Raw genomic sequence first — 15,390 nt, 5'->3', positions numbered from 1 at the left:
ACAATACAATACAGGAATTTGTTTCCTTTATGATTTATTTGTTTTTAAGTAGGTAAATGTAGCTGATATTCCAGGAAGTATTTACAATAACTAACTGCAGCAGTACTAGGAATATGAGATGCATAACACAAGCATTCTTTAGAAGTCCAGTGTTATTTGCACTAGTGCCACTCTATGCATCCATTTCTAGGGATATAAAAACTCATGCTAATTTAGAAGACCTGGAGAGAAGACCAAACACACTTGCAACATGCCACCCTGAAAACAGTCTGACCTCTCCATTAACATATGGAACAAGATGCAACCAAGTAAGGAACAAAAAAAAGTATTGCATCAAGCACCCAAAATGTCACCAGACAAGATCAAAAGTAATATAAGACCATTTTCAGTAGCTCAGTGTTACACAGAAACACTGTAGAAGGAAACTGAGCTAATGAAATAACTGTACTTTTTTCTCAGTAAATTTAAGCATTAAGATTCAAATCAACATATAAATACAAATATGTGATCAGATATTTAAACTCAAACATTTGGCACTGAACTGGTTAGGGAAAAAGTAAAAACAATGGTGCAATTAAAGACTGCAATTCAGTTAGAATATTACTTTTTTCTGGAACCACAATTCCCCATCTTTTGATTTACATCCCTAAATATGCATTATTAAATCCAAAAATAGTCAAGCACTTTGAGAGTGCTACCTTTAGTAAAGGAAGTTAAACCAAACCTCTAGGAACTTAGTTGTATCAAAAGAACTTAATTAAATAATTAAAAAAATAAAAGCTCATTCCATCCTGTTCTCTTAAAGAACTGTCATGAACTGTCCTGAATCTCCCCTTCTTCCACAGATGAAAGGGATGAATTTTCACTGTCTGAGTTCTCTGCAGGCTCACTGCCATCTGAGGATATAGAACACAAAAAACAAACAAGCAATTAGTTTCCGCAATGTTGTTTGCTCATCAAACAGAAGCAGTTTCGTATCTTCTTCTCCTTTTAATCACTCTTTTCTTTAGAACAGAGTGAGACATAACCAGTTTCATGACATAGGATAAAGGCCTGGATAGGACCTGTTGAAGGAGAAAGCAAGAGAATGCGGAGAATTCCTTTTATCTTTTAAATCTTGGTCTTTCAGTCAACTAGCAAAGTAGAATATTTATCCCCCACAAAATTCTAGATCTACGGAGAATTTTAAATTATTCTTTTGGCTTGTTTTAAATCTTGTTTTCTGGCATGTCACAGATATATATCACAACTGTAATGAATTACAGATAATTTACACTTTTCCTAGCATTTCAGTTAAGAGGAGGAGCTACAGAGAAACTGGAAAAGGAAAATTTAAATTCCACATGTTCTAGCATCCCAAAGATAGTGACAAGCTATGTACATCCATAAGCTAAGGCTGGTGAAGTTCAAGGTACAAGTAACTTGTGCTTTAGGGCACAGCTATTGTGCCCAGCTGAGATCATAAACTGAAATCCTCATCTCCAAAACTGGTCTTCAGCCTCACACGCCACAGATCTTTCTTTAACAAGCCCTGACCCTGGTCACCTTGTGCTGATGTCATCAAATGCCACTTGGCTGGTGACACTCAAGCAGCACAAAAATAAACTACAGCAAAGCAGGTCCCTGAATCACACTCTGCTCTCATTGTTATTTTCAGTATTTGATCTATGAATTTAAAGATGCATTTGAGCATTTAGCATCAGAGGTTTCATTAATGTTACCAAAAGGGAGCTGATGAAGTATAGCTACTGTCTGGTCAAGATAAGTTCTACAGCTGGGAAACATGGATAATACACAGGACACAGTGTGCACCTGTACAGTTTCCAAGGAATTTGTTCAAGAAAATAGAAGCATTTCACCCAGAAACATCAGAGGTCACATTTTGTCTATACTAAATCTAGTGTATAATCAATTAACATTTATATGCCAGATATGTACTGAGTAATGCACAAAGTAAGGGCTGTGAAAGCTTCCATAATCCCCTGCTATCTCCAGCCATGACTGACCCTGTATGCTGAAATCAGAGCACCTGTAGGTTTTGCTGTTCATCAAGTCAAGCAGCAAAACATCACATAAAAGAATGTGGCAATCTTCTAACTCACAGCAACGCTCAACAGATAGATTTTACTTCTGTTACAGTAATATTTAACAGGAATTATAGATTGTCTTCACTAAAAAAGAGCACACTTGTGTGGTGCTGATAGTAATCCATGTCACCATAAAACTGTCTGCAGTTTACTTATAATGTAAAATTTAAACTCTGAGTTTAAGTTTTTCAGTGGCAGTTTCCTTCCTTAATCTTTATTTTCCTTATGTAGTTGAAAGTTTCAGCCAAAATACTTTGGCCATTTCTGAAAAGAATAATAGGAGGAATAGGTTTTATACTCATTAAATCCTAGCAGTTTCTCTTTGAAGGTGTCCAGCTCTAGCTATCCCCCACCAGTTACTACTTGAATCTCAGGGAGAACGGTGATTTTTCCCCAGCATGTGCCTGTTGCTGTGGCCATGAAAACTTGATTCTCTTGTTTCCTGGGGAAGGAGGTAGATCTGAGATTGCTCAGGAAGGAAGCAGTATTTTAGCAATTACATTCCCCCAAGACTCTGCTTCTTGTTCTAGCCTGGGTCCCCTGCAAACAGGGTCAGCAGGGTTATGGCTGCCTGAGCCCCACGCTCAGCAGACACCCTGCCACATGTCCACCCCTGGCAGCTGTTTGCCTGGAATGCAAAGGGAGGTCAGCACCAGGCTCCCAGCAGGACAAGTGTCACAAGTGTCCCTCTGGGCATGCCAGCAGGCAGAGGAAAGGCAGCACTGGGGGCAGCAGGATCAGCAGGCTGGATGGCTTGGGAGGAGAGGGCCACTGATACAGAGAGCCATACATGGCAAGGAAACTGGACTGCAACAAACTCTGAAGATGTTGTAGCAGAAAGGTCACCTCTTGGGAGATGGGAAGGGGCTAAAATACTTCTCTGATTACATCAGGCTTCTCCCTGGACAGCCTGGAGGTTAACATAAGGTTTGCACTTTCAGCAATTATCTGTGAATGCAACTCCTAAAGCAAACTGAAAACTGTTTTTCTCCTCCTATGTTCTGTAAAGATGACATACAACAGAAAAGCACAATGGTTTTGACACACTAACTAAAACAGTACTTTGTCTTCAGGCAGAATAACAGCAACAAAAACGTCCTCCAACTTGTTATACTCATGTTGTGAACATGCTTTTCTGCCATGAATCTGAAATTACTGTCACATGCTTCTACTCTGAACAGAAAAAAATACCAAGAACACAGGTTCCCAACCTAACTCAAGGCCAAAGTTGATTATTAATATCTTAACTAAGAAGATGACAGTAAGTTATTATAAAAGTTGTGAAAATCATAGTATTTTTGCCATTAGCTGTAACTTTTGCTATGTCATACCCAAGACAACTTAACAGGGAGCTATTAAATTAATTTTTATGGAATCTATAGAAACAGCTAAAACAACAACAGCAACAAAAATCAATGGTTCTCAAAACCTGAAATGGCTGTTAGTGTTCTCAGAACCCCTGCAGGGATGACCACACATCAAATGATTCCTGCAGCAGAGGAAGGTTACTGTCCCCAAGACACACACTTGCACTGCCCTGTGGCAGAGCTGTTGGCACCTCCCAGCTATTACTGGCTCTCTCTTCCCCTGTTCTGCCTTTTACAGAGTCAGGTAGGTGCTGCAGCAGCATGGCCTCAAAATACCATTGTTCAATCAACACTTCCTGAATTTGTACCCTTAAAAGGACAACCTCCCTATTAGCTCAGGGGACAATGACAACCCCATACAGATTAAGTACATGAGTCAATCAATTGTAATTCCCTCCTGACCTCTAAATCATAGAGGTACAGCTGAATACTGAAAAGCAAGGCTCCTAGGCAAAGAAACAATGGATGAACTCAAAAGCAGCCATCAGCTTCATGTACTGCAGAGTCTGTATGTGCACTCCCAGGGTGTGGATCCCAGTTACCAGACCAGACCCCAACCTCATCCCCTGGAGTGCTCTCTCACTCTCAGCAGCCCCTGCAGTGCATGACTCAAGGAATTGCTGCATGCCACATATTTGGGTGCGGATTGCTCTCACTTAGGGGATCACTCAGTGTAATCTAGCCAGAACAGCCAAGCTCCATGGAGGTCCACATCACTGGTAAAATATTCTCAGTCCCATATTTTATCAGTCACACTATATATATATAGAGCCGTGGCTGAGCTGCTGCAGGGAAACAGTAACTGCAAATATATATCAAAGCTTTTCTATAAAAATCTGAAAGAATTAGAGACTGGCCCATCACAGAAAGTTATGGGATATGATAACTAAGGTGACTAGGTGGGGGACTAGGAGATGAGAACTGATTCCCTCTTTCAACAGCTGAAATATTGCTGAGCAAGCTTTTAGCTTTAGAAACAGATGCTGGGACATGAAGCCTTTATACTGCGGAGAAAAATGGAAATTAACTTAGAAACTAAAAGCAAATTCCTGCTAGATCTGGATTCTCTTCTAAATTAACTCCAAGATCAAAGTTCTCTCTCAACAAAGTAATTTTTAAAAGATAACACTGTGCTTTTAACTCACCCAAAAAGCAACTTTGCCATTATGATTTCTAGTAACTATCTTACAACTCAGAATTATTTGTCCAATGTTAGAAGCTATGCTTGAAAATAATGGAGAATGATTCCTTTGCATGATTATCAGGTTTATTTAAAATTCATCTTCCCCAGACAGCCTGACTCTTCAGGAATAATCAACTCTGTCAAACTTTGCTATATAAAAAAAAGTTAGCACAAGTCTCAATAATTGTTTCACCTCAGTGGCTAAAAACATATAAAAATGCCAGTAAAGCACCAGTAAACAAAGTTAGAAAAAACACATCCAATACAGCTCATGGATGGATGCCATCAGCCAGCAATTTTAAGATAAGAGCATTCATAACAGATTTTTCTACAGCCTTCTTTAAACTTCAGAAGGAAATATAAGACATATTGCTCATTCCTGGCAATATCTTTAACTACTGTTTATATAACTAAAATATCCAAGTATAACATAACAGGAAATAAATAAGTGCTCACCTTGGCCAAGGACCACCATGTCATTCTTCAGTGTTTTCAAGACCACAAATAATGTTGGATACTCAATTATTACTTTGCCTTTCAGATTATCTAGAAGGCTTCTGCTGGCATCCAGTTCATTGTACCTTAAAAATAACAGGAAGTTTACTTTGGATTTTAATACTAGCAAGGACATAAGGTACATTTGCTGTGGGGGTGGGGGGGAAAGCAAAAGGCTTTCTGGCATGTCACACAATTTTCAGGTGATACCATGTCCAGAAGAACTACCTTATAATTCAAATTGCATATCCAGTTTTATTCTTCAACTACATATTTTTTTAAAAATCTTCCTTATATCTAAACATAAAGAACAAAAGGAGAATGAAAGTCAAATTTCTCCAAGGGTTGAAATGTTTTATTATGCCTTAATGAATATCTTTAGCATGATAAAAGAAATCAGGTAAGGACATAGGGCTATCAAAATTGATACATTTATCAAAACCTGATTATAAATAAAAAAAAACATTTAATATTTTACTTATAGGTTTTAACACTACAGGTTTAATTTACTTGATTAGTAGTGTAACTTATTTATCACATTTGCTTATGAATTACCAGTGAAGCCCTAGGAAGATGAAATAAAACTACAAAATCCCACGTACACTGGAGCTCTTAGAGCTCTGTTTTTGTAGGAGAGATTTGCTTGTTCTGATACAGGAGCATTACAGCAATAATTTCTAAAAGATGGTACAACATCTGCTATGCCAGAGCAAACCTCTGCTCACAGCAGCACCAGTGAGAAGCTCCCTGCAGAAATTCCCACGTGTGTGTGCTCCAGAGGCACAGCACTGGATGTGCAGTCCCTGCCCAGGAAAGGGCTCCTCCTCAGCCCAGGCAGTGAGAGCAGGTGCATAACAAATGATACCACAGTAATGGAGAGCAAGCTGAGCATCCTCTCCACAATTATTCTCTCAAACTGTAATGCTCTCCCCCAGCTCTTGAGCTACAAACCTGGATGTGGGATTTTGTGGAAAGGAAGGGAAGTATTTCAAAGGCTTCTGCAAGATGGACTTTGTTGCCTTCACCTACCAAAACTGAGGCATCCAAAGGATGCTCTGATATTATTATGCTGCAATCTGAGTTATGCAACTTTCTGTGTGCAGCACTATTAAATTATCAGTAAGCCAATGTATCATCTAAGGGCAGATGAAGTTCAAAACCAAAATATACTGTAGGCAGTACATGGGGTATTTCCCACAGCTGCTCTACCTCCTCTGATCATTAACATATTATACAGTTGTGTTTTCTTTTGCCAAAACCAAAGGGATGGGTGAAGAAAATTATATACTTCATGATTTACAATAGTGTGTGATTAAAAGCAGTACACTGGGAGTCAGCACACAAGAATACTGGAGGTAAACCAGGAATTGAGTTCCTGGGATTTAAGGGAAACTTAGTTTGAGCAAAAATTCTCTCATTTTCAACTTCAAATCATCATGAAAATATTTGGTTTCATGTTTCTCTCAAGCCAAAGTAATTATGATCTCTTCTTACTGAAACCCTTGAAAAGGGATAACAGTGCATTACATGTCTCATCGAATGAATGCATTCATAAGTTGTGGATTAACACACATGAACAGAAACATATTTACTGCTTTATTTACAGTACTCTAAATGCAAAGTATGGCAATACCTTTCCTTTGGCAAGGACCTCAACACATTCCTTTCTGGTTAAGCAAACATTTACCACCAAGAGGCTAAAGTAATTCACATGCCACAATACACTTTCCATTATCTCATATTTTAGACAAAACATCTTTAGCGTCCAGCTTGGCATAAGATAAAACATTTGTACTTAAAACTATTTTATGATAGTAAATTACTGAAGTGTTAGATCACCGAGTCAGAGCTTTATCTTTTTTTGTTAAAGTAAATTTTATTGGTTGACAGTGACAGGAAAAACATCTAAATTTTTAGTCCATAATGTGAGCCATAAATTTCAGGAAGAATGTAACAAAGGAGCTTAATGCTTCTCTTATTTAAACTTGCCTGTTACTGTATATTATTCAAAAGACCAAATTCTACCACATTTTCTACTTCATACACAAGTTCAAGTTGAGGTTTTCTGCTAATCCACCTGTCAGGCTCTTCCTTGACTGTGCACGCTTAAAAGATCTCAAAATAAAACTATTATTTGTCACATCAATTCCAAAGTCTACTGAAGAACAGCTCTTGAGCAAGATTCATTTTTCAGGCTATCTCAGAATGACCAGGTCATGATAAAAACCTTCCTAATTTCATCCCAGAGCTAGAACAAAGTCATGCATAGAGGGTCAGAGGGTGAACAATAGAAATTTTGCCCCTTCTATGGGCAAAAGAAGACTGCCCTGTAGGGTTTAACCAGAAGCCTACACCCACACCCACACTTCTAATTTTTACTTATGAAAAGGCTAGATCTGTTTAGAGAAAAATTAAATGAAATAGCCTTTTTTACAAGTCTTGTAATTTCCTGTAGTGATTATTCACCAGGATGAGCTGAGGATGTAGAGCAACACTGGCATAGTAGGCCCTTCCATGTACGTACAGCAAGTTGCTCTCACCACAAGCAGGAGATAGAAGAAGAAGAACATCACAATCAGATATTACCAGATATCCTTTTATCACCACTTTTAGCCACTAGTTTTGTTTCATTGGGATTGCATAGCCTGTGTGAGAAGAACCCATAAGGAGCTGTAGCCTTCTTCAAATCCATCCCTCACTGTGCACCTCAACTGACAACCCAGTGAAATGAAGAACAACCAGTGTCAGTCTATCCGTTCATTTGGGACTCTTCCTTACTCCAGGACCACCTGCATGAACCAACTTAACTGAGGCTGTCATCCTAAATAAGCTCCTTCAGCCCGTCATGCCAGGATGGATTTGAGATAAGCCTGGCTCCAAAAGTACTGACCAGGCCAACAACACCATTGCCCTAACACCCATCTTCACCTCTTTCTTTTAAACCTCCCCTCTGCTTTCTCTTTACTCCCACTATTCCATTCATGCAAGTTCTCTGCACTATGGCTTCCTAATCCCTGTACTCAGCAGGACTTCTCTTTGCATGTTCCCTCTCCATCTTCCTTTACTCCTGGTATTTACTTCCCACATATTTTCTTTTTCCCTTCCTTATGTTCCATAAGCCTCCCTGAACAACACCCACTTTGCTGATTATTTTCTTGCCCCAAGCAAAGCTTTATGCCCATGTTGCAAAGCAATAATTAGGCCTGGATTTTTTCTTTATAAGAAATGACTCCATTTATAAGGACCACAAAGAGATGATCTTAGACAACCGCTTTTGATTTTAGCTGGAATGAAATAACAATAACTGCTTTTTGAAGAACCGAAATTAAGTAGAATTTGCCTGCTAGCAGGCAGTTTAAAAGCCTACAAAAATTGTGACAACTGAGAAAATTTAGCAAGATTCAGCAATCCCACATCAGTTCCCATACAAACTGTTATATCTGCTCAATGAACAGTTGCTACCTTTCACAAAATACTGAAATTAATATGTCCCTGCACTTCTGATAGCATCTGTGAGTTTCTGCAAAGGCTGGCTTCACTATCTATAGTTATTCCACCACCTTCCAGGAATTCAACAATTCAGTCTCCTAATCTGTCTCCCACAGGCAGGAATGCCACATTAGGTCACTGCATCACAACAAGTTCCCCTCAAATGGAGCCTGTGGCTATAATGGCAGTGGCGTAACTTGTCTCCATGAATTCAGACAGCAGGAAATTCCCTGCTGATCAGGTTTTCCTGAATGTCATCTACAGGAATTTTTTATTCTTTAATAATAATAAAAAAAAATCTGCAATCTGGAATTAAAGATAAATTGTAGCCATGTTATTTCTTTAGTTTGGTCTTCTATACACTGAAAAGAGAACAAACAAGTCTTAGCTATCTAAATAATTGTAAATATTAGCAAAATGTGGATTTGTGTAACCACATTTATGATTTCCCTGTGAGAGCGATCAACTAAACTGCTTGCACATATTTTACACAAAGATGTCTTTTCTTCCTAGAACTGAGTGGAAACATCGAGGTATTTACTTGGCATAACTCAGATACAATAAATCACACTATCTATTTTGGGCCTAGTCCTAAAAATCCACAACCAAGCTTACACTAATGTATGGGAAGAAAAAATTATTTTTTTTCACCAGACCAAAGAGGGTAGCATTTCCTACATATCTACATATGCCTAGAAGGGGGCAAAGACTGGGTACAGCATTTAAAGTCTCTCCCAAGCACTCATTCTCAAGTGCTGCAGTATTGCAAAGATAATAACTAACAGATGGACTTTCATTCCTAAGTGGTGAATAACCTCTTCGTGTGGTTATGATTTGGTGAACATCGAAGTAGGAAAATGCTCTCTTGAATTAGGTATGAAAGGAAAACTGTATGGCAGAAAGCAAACACAATGTATTGATATAATGCACAGTATTTATATTTAACTTTGTCACTAGAATTCTGACATTCTAAAAAACCTAAACCTAAAAAATCAAAATCAGTGAATTTGATTAGTCCAGATACATGACAAAATTAGAAAACTCAATGGGCAAAACAGCAGAGATGTTAGAAACAAACAAACACAAAAAACCCCTCAAGAGTTGCCATAATACTTCCTTTATAACTAACTCTTACCAACAGCAAAACAATATGAAAGAATACTCCCCCTGAACACTCTTTTAAGGAAAGAGAATGGGAACCTAGCCCAAGTTGATATTTTAATATGAAAACACATACACTACAGTTTACAGAAGTATTTAAAATCTGCCAGCTTCTCCTGTCACTCTTGGTAACATTTCTTTTCCTGGTCTAGGACCTCCATCATTTGCCTCAACAGAGGTTCATTAATCTCTCCTCCATACTACTGATACCTGCATAACTTAGTCAATACCAGTACAGACCAGATGCCTGGCCAAACCCTTTCCAAGTTAAATCCCTATCCCAAGCAACACTTCCATCAAAAACATGCTTTTTCTGGGGAGAAAAAAAGAAAATTAGGACAAGAAATGTTCTCTTATCAACCATTTGGACTACAACTCCTGCTAGAAACCAATCAAAAAATACAGAAAGAAAAGTTGCCAGCATAACAGGAAAGCATCTTGGACATCATCACCATTTCCTAACTACACCTATGTTCACAGAGCCAATAAAGGCACAGCCAGTTACTGAGACAACTATGGAGCTGTTCCTTTTCCTTGTCATATTTCACCCATAGGTCATCCTCAAACAATGGGGATGTTTTATTACAATTACTAAGACAAGCTGTAACAATCCAAGGTCTCCTCTCCTTCATGGGCTAAGAAATCTAAGAACTGTTGAAAAGTCAAGTGTAAAATGGGTAAAAGAAGAACTGAACTCACAACCTCCCTCTTAGGACAAACGTATTTCAGGCAGTTTAAACATCCTGCAACAAAAAAAAGTAATATCCAGGTAAAGATAGCAGGAATAACTGTCACCTAAATTATATGACACAATAGTAGATGTCCAGAAAAACTCATTGGTGTTTTTCTAGAAAATATACAAAGCAGTTAATGGAGAGAGGAGTAAAGTAAGAGTACAAGTATGTCACCACAGATGCACAAAGGCTGTCCTTGTTTAAGCCTCTTGAGAATGAGGCAATTGCACAAAGGAAAAAAAGCACATTAAAAGTTGTTTAATGGCAGTAATGGAAAAATATATCAATTGAAGGCAAAACCCATTAAACAGATAAGGCAACTGCTTCAACAATTTAGTGGACTGAGCTTTAAGAGTGATGTGGTAAAAGGATTCAGGATCACAATAATGATCTAAAGATTAACTGAAGTACAGAACATTCTGCATCTTTTAGTTATAAAACAAAGTACAATAAAACAAAAGGAAAATGTGAAACCAGCAAATGTCAGTTTCTTGCATTTGGCAGAATTTGGTGCTAAGAATACAGAAATAAAGTGATACTGAATTTCAAGAATGCAAATTCTTTCCCCATCTCATAAGACATAATGAAAAAAAAGAACAAAAATCCAGCAGAAAGTAAAGATGTTATAATTCAAGTGCATCACAGCAATAGCTCTTTACACACATGGGAATTTACCTACTTTGTGAAGCCAGGCAGCTTCACAAACTGCTCAAAAGCTCAAGGTTCACAACTCTTTAAATACTATAGAGCTGACATATGAAAAAAATGCAAACCACAATCATGTAAGGCCACTATATGACTTAGATAAAGAAACAAAACAGCCTGAGTTAACACTAGCCAGAAGACTTATTGTGAATATGAAATTTCACAAGGGAAAAGTTCTGATTAGTAAGACAGTGAGCTGGCTACTGCAGATGAATGCAAAAACTGCAAAGGCATCAGTGGCATATTTAGTATGAGTAAAAGCTATGCATGGCTCCCCAAAAATGCAGAGAAGTAAAAATATGAATCTTCCATCACTAATACAATATTGGCATGGTCACAGGGAAAAAGCCAATGTGGTAAATCTACTTTACTGACAGCATACTGATACACAGCCCCATGAAACCTAACCATAAATAATTTTAGAGGTGCATGGGTCATCAAGGAGTATCAAGAGATGAAATGATAAACACTTAATACATCAAGTTCAGAAAACGAATACATCAAATCTCATTTGACAAATTAGTGCAAGCAGGCAGTACACTGCTAAAATAAATACAAAACTGATGAGAAATCAGTCACTGTAAATTGGAAATACTTTTCTTATTATGCTTGAGTTAATCTCATGAACCACCATTTCAGGAGGAATTGATCCTTCTCTAATTCTGAATCCCCAAATAGCAAGTATTAACTTCCACATTTACCTCATATGGAGAGAGTCTAAATGCCTTTAACACTCTATATTGAATGGTGGAAACATATTCAAAAATTTTCCCTGACTTATTTTCATGGGAATCACAGTGTCACAAACATTCCATTAAGGTAACAGGTTACCAATGCTTTACAATGAAAAGGAAAAGCTATGAAGTAAAAAAAACCAAATTACTCTCTTGGGTAACAAGCAGGAAGGTCAATTCCTACTTGGCAACGTTGAAACAATCAGCCCTAGCTCACTTCCGTCAAAAGAGAGTTAAAAAAAAGCGGGATTCCCCTTTGGCAGGATCAGGAGGAAATAACAGGTTTTCTCCTTCCTGACAAGAACATGAAGAAGTTGTTCTCTGTTTAAAAAAAAAAAAACTGATGGCTATGCTGCCATGTTTTCACAGTGCTGCAGATTCCAAGCTCAGCCTATCACTTTAATTATCCAGCACAGAGTTTGTATCTTTGCTTCTAAAAGCCTCTTCAGCCTTTCCATGCTCCTGGTCTCTGAAATTTAGGAACTTGCTAACTTTAAGTCAGCATCTCATTGGTTTTTTCTGCCAAGAAACAGGAGCAAATCTGCTTGTTCCTTCAGAAGAATATTTTAACAGCAACTCACAAAGTTGAATTAAGCCACTCAATAGATTTCATAACTCTTATTCTATACTGGAACAGGACAAGGTTTCAAGGTCACTTTGGTTCTACAGCTCATTTTCACCAGCTCCTTCCCTCAGCCAAGGGGCTACTGATTATTCAACAGGTTTTTCCCAACTATAGTAATTTCTTGAATTTCATAGCCTGTTTTCCTGCCTTATATGCGCATGCTACACAGCAGATGAACTCGCATGAGGACTCTTTCCATACTATACATGTTACATAGGTACACACATATAGGGGAGTTCCCCTCTGTTCTCCAATAGAAATGGCAGGCTGGAGCAAACTGCAAGATTTGTTCTTGAAACAGCTGCACATTCTAAGAGAGGACAGAAAATTTGCCTGTGCATGTGCTGAGTAGGCTGCTCTTATGCTTTAAACCCAGATACAATGAGAAGAAGAGAATACTGTGTACAGTTTTTCTGGTTTAGAATTTGGGGCCTGCCAACCTGCTTTGCAAGCATGAAGTGTCTGGGTCTTCAGATCTGCCTGTGGTGCTTACAGAACACCACTACATGGCTGGACAGGTCAAACAACAGCTGAAGCCAACCTTAATGCCCTTACTGTTCTCCATCTCCACCTCTTTACTTACATATTCCTCCTCTGAAAATTGTCTGGATTTAACTTGCTGTACTATAGACAGCAGAATTTTGGAGTGGAGGTTATGATCTCAAATAAATCTTTGTGCAATAAATGTTTCAGTCAGCAACTCTCTAGCTGGGACACTCTAGAAACCCTAATGCAATACCATTAATTATAAAACAGTTCATCCAAAAGAATTCAGCATGGATTACAAAACACTGGATTGTTACTTTAAAAAAAACCAGGCGTCTACTGGTTCATAAAGGAATCCCTTTCAAGAAAAAATGATTGCACAAGATAGTAAGATGGACAAACTCTGGGTGTTTTTGAAATCATCCCAAAAATCTTTTGAAAGGTCAAGTAATTGTAGTCAGACATCACTAACATTTAACTATGCCTGCTATGAATTCTGACCATACACACTTACTATACTCAGCAATGAGTAGTTTTTTGCTTTCCATCTCTGTGGTGTAACAGGATTTCACTGAAAAATGTAAGTAGCTAGGAAGGAAAGTGACTATTTTTTACAGTAAAAGCTGTGTAACCTGGCATCTGCTGCTCTGCACTGCTTTTGTCAGCAGAGAGACTGATGTTCAGATAAAGAAGGAGCATGTGAAAAATGACACTGAAATGGCTGCAGTAACAAACTAGAAAGTCTGAAATGACCTGCAGGAAAACATAAGGAAGTATTCAGTAAGAAAAGCAAGAAGTTTTAATTCAAAAAACTCCACAAACCAAAATCCAATACTCTGGGGGAAAAACAGCAGCAAATTTAAATACACAGGAGTACTGTGTTTAGAAACAGACTACAGACCAAAGTCTATTTCCCCTTGAACAGCACGAAGTCACCGGTGCCTGACTACAGTTGTGCAGAATGTGAAGAATGACTATTGTAAGCTGGCTCCCTGCTTTTGTAAAGCTGGCAGAGCTGCTTTTGTGCCAGCTGCTGCAAGCTACAGAGAAGTAATGAATTCTACTGTCAATCTTCTGGCATAGGTTAAAGCCAGCTTGGGGTCTGCTCCAACTCATGCCAAGGCCAGCAGTTCAGCCAAGGATTTGTATCCTTAATTCCTGTCTCATGTATATTGTCTACTACACAAATGTGAAAAGAAATTCTTCCTAAGTAAGACTAGAGAATAATAAATAAAGCACACCACTTTTCAACATTTGCAGAAAATGCAAAGAAGAAATAATGCCTGAAATGTGCTAATTCTAGCACACTTGTTCTGCAAGATGAAGTTTCTTTTTAAAAGAAACTGAGTGATGTGTGAAAAAGCAGAAAGCAAAGACTGTAAGTTCTCTTGGTTTTACATGAAGTTATTCACAAATGATAATGCAGAAGGAAGTGCCCAAGGAAAACATAAACAGCTTAACACTCAAAGCTACCGTCAACATATTTTACAGGGTTTTTAAAACAATCCTACAGTAATTGACACAAGTGTATAACAGATATTTTTAAAGATAAGGAAATAAATAATCTAAATGCTACATTAAAAAATGTGGTTCCATTACATTTCTATGGCTTTTTGAATTCCAGGATGATTTTCCAAAAGTATGTTGGCTTTATTTGCCCATACTAAGACAAAAAGCTTCACCTTCCTGAATCTATTACTGCAACTACTGCAACCTACTGATGAGATCTAACCCATAGTTATTAAAAACAATAGACTACAAAAGAAAATTCTCTTTGAGCACAGAGCTAAGTCATCCAAGGAAATAACTTTCATTTTTGCCAGCTGATTTTGAGACAGGGAAGTGATCCAAAATTACTAAGATCATCCAGCCTTCTGGAAAGCAACTGAATTAAATCAGTTAAAGCAAAAGAAGTGTTCACCACCATAAAACAATGGCATTTAGTAGAGGAGAACCTCTGATACTTGTTTAGCAGATTTTCTTCCCTGTGGTCCACAAAAATTAAGTGCCAAACATGCCATTATTCTCATGTGTCCCAGCCAGTGCCACCACAGACAGTTCAGAAGCTCCTTGATGTTGGAACTGGCACAAAAATCCTTTTTGTATTTTTTGCTTTCTGAGTAATTGAAGCTTGAGCTACACCAGTATTATTGATACAGAAAACAATTCTACAACTGATTCTGTATCCATTCCTGTATGATGTGGCAGTTTTACAACAGGAAAGTGACAGGATATAGCCTGGTATCCAGCTCCTTCATGGATTTGCTCTACTGAAAGCAGTGGCCTTTGCAAAGCTCTTAAAGCCAACCAGACCATATTTTCCA

At 38.1% G+C, this 15,390-nt stretch overlaps 1 protein-coding gene across 1 annotated transcript in view; it reads right to left on the bottom strand.

The window, feature by feature from the left end:
• The window catches only part of ZNHIT6 (zinc finger HIT-type containing 6), a 30,348-nt gene continuing 14,958 nt past the window's right edge, over window positions 1-15,390 (bottom strand). Inside the window, exons 9-10 of the mRNA XM_058808787.1 lie at window positions 5,094-5,218; window positions 1-896 (exon numbers count right to left, since the gene is read on the bottom strand). Coding sequence (XP_058664770.1) covers window positions 811-896; window positions 5,094-5,218 — 211 coding nt within the window. The 3' untranslated portion in view covers window positions 1-810. The remainder of the gene's footprint in view (window positions 897-5,093; window positions 5,219-15,390) is intronic.

Source organism: Ammospiza caudacuta, chromosome 7 (assembly GCF_027887145.1).
Source record: "Ammospiza caudacuta isolate bAmmCau1 chromosome 7, bAmmCau1.pri, whole genome shotgun sequence".
NCBI classification, from domain to species: domain Eukaryota; kingdom Metazoa; phylum Chordata; class Aves; order Passeriformes; family Passerellidae; genus Ammospiza; species Ammospiza caudacuta.
This window is presented reverse-complemented; position numbering and strand designations above follow the sequence as displayed.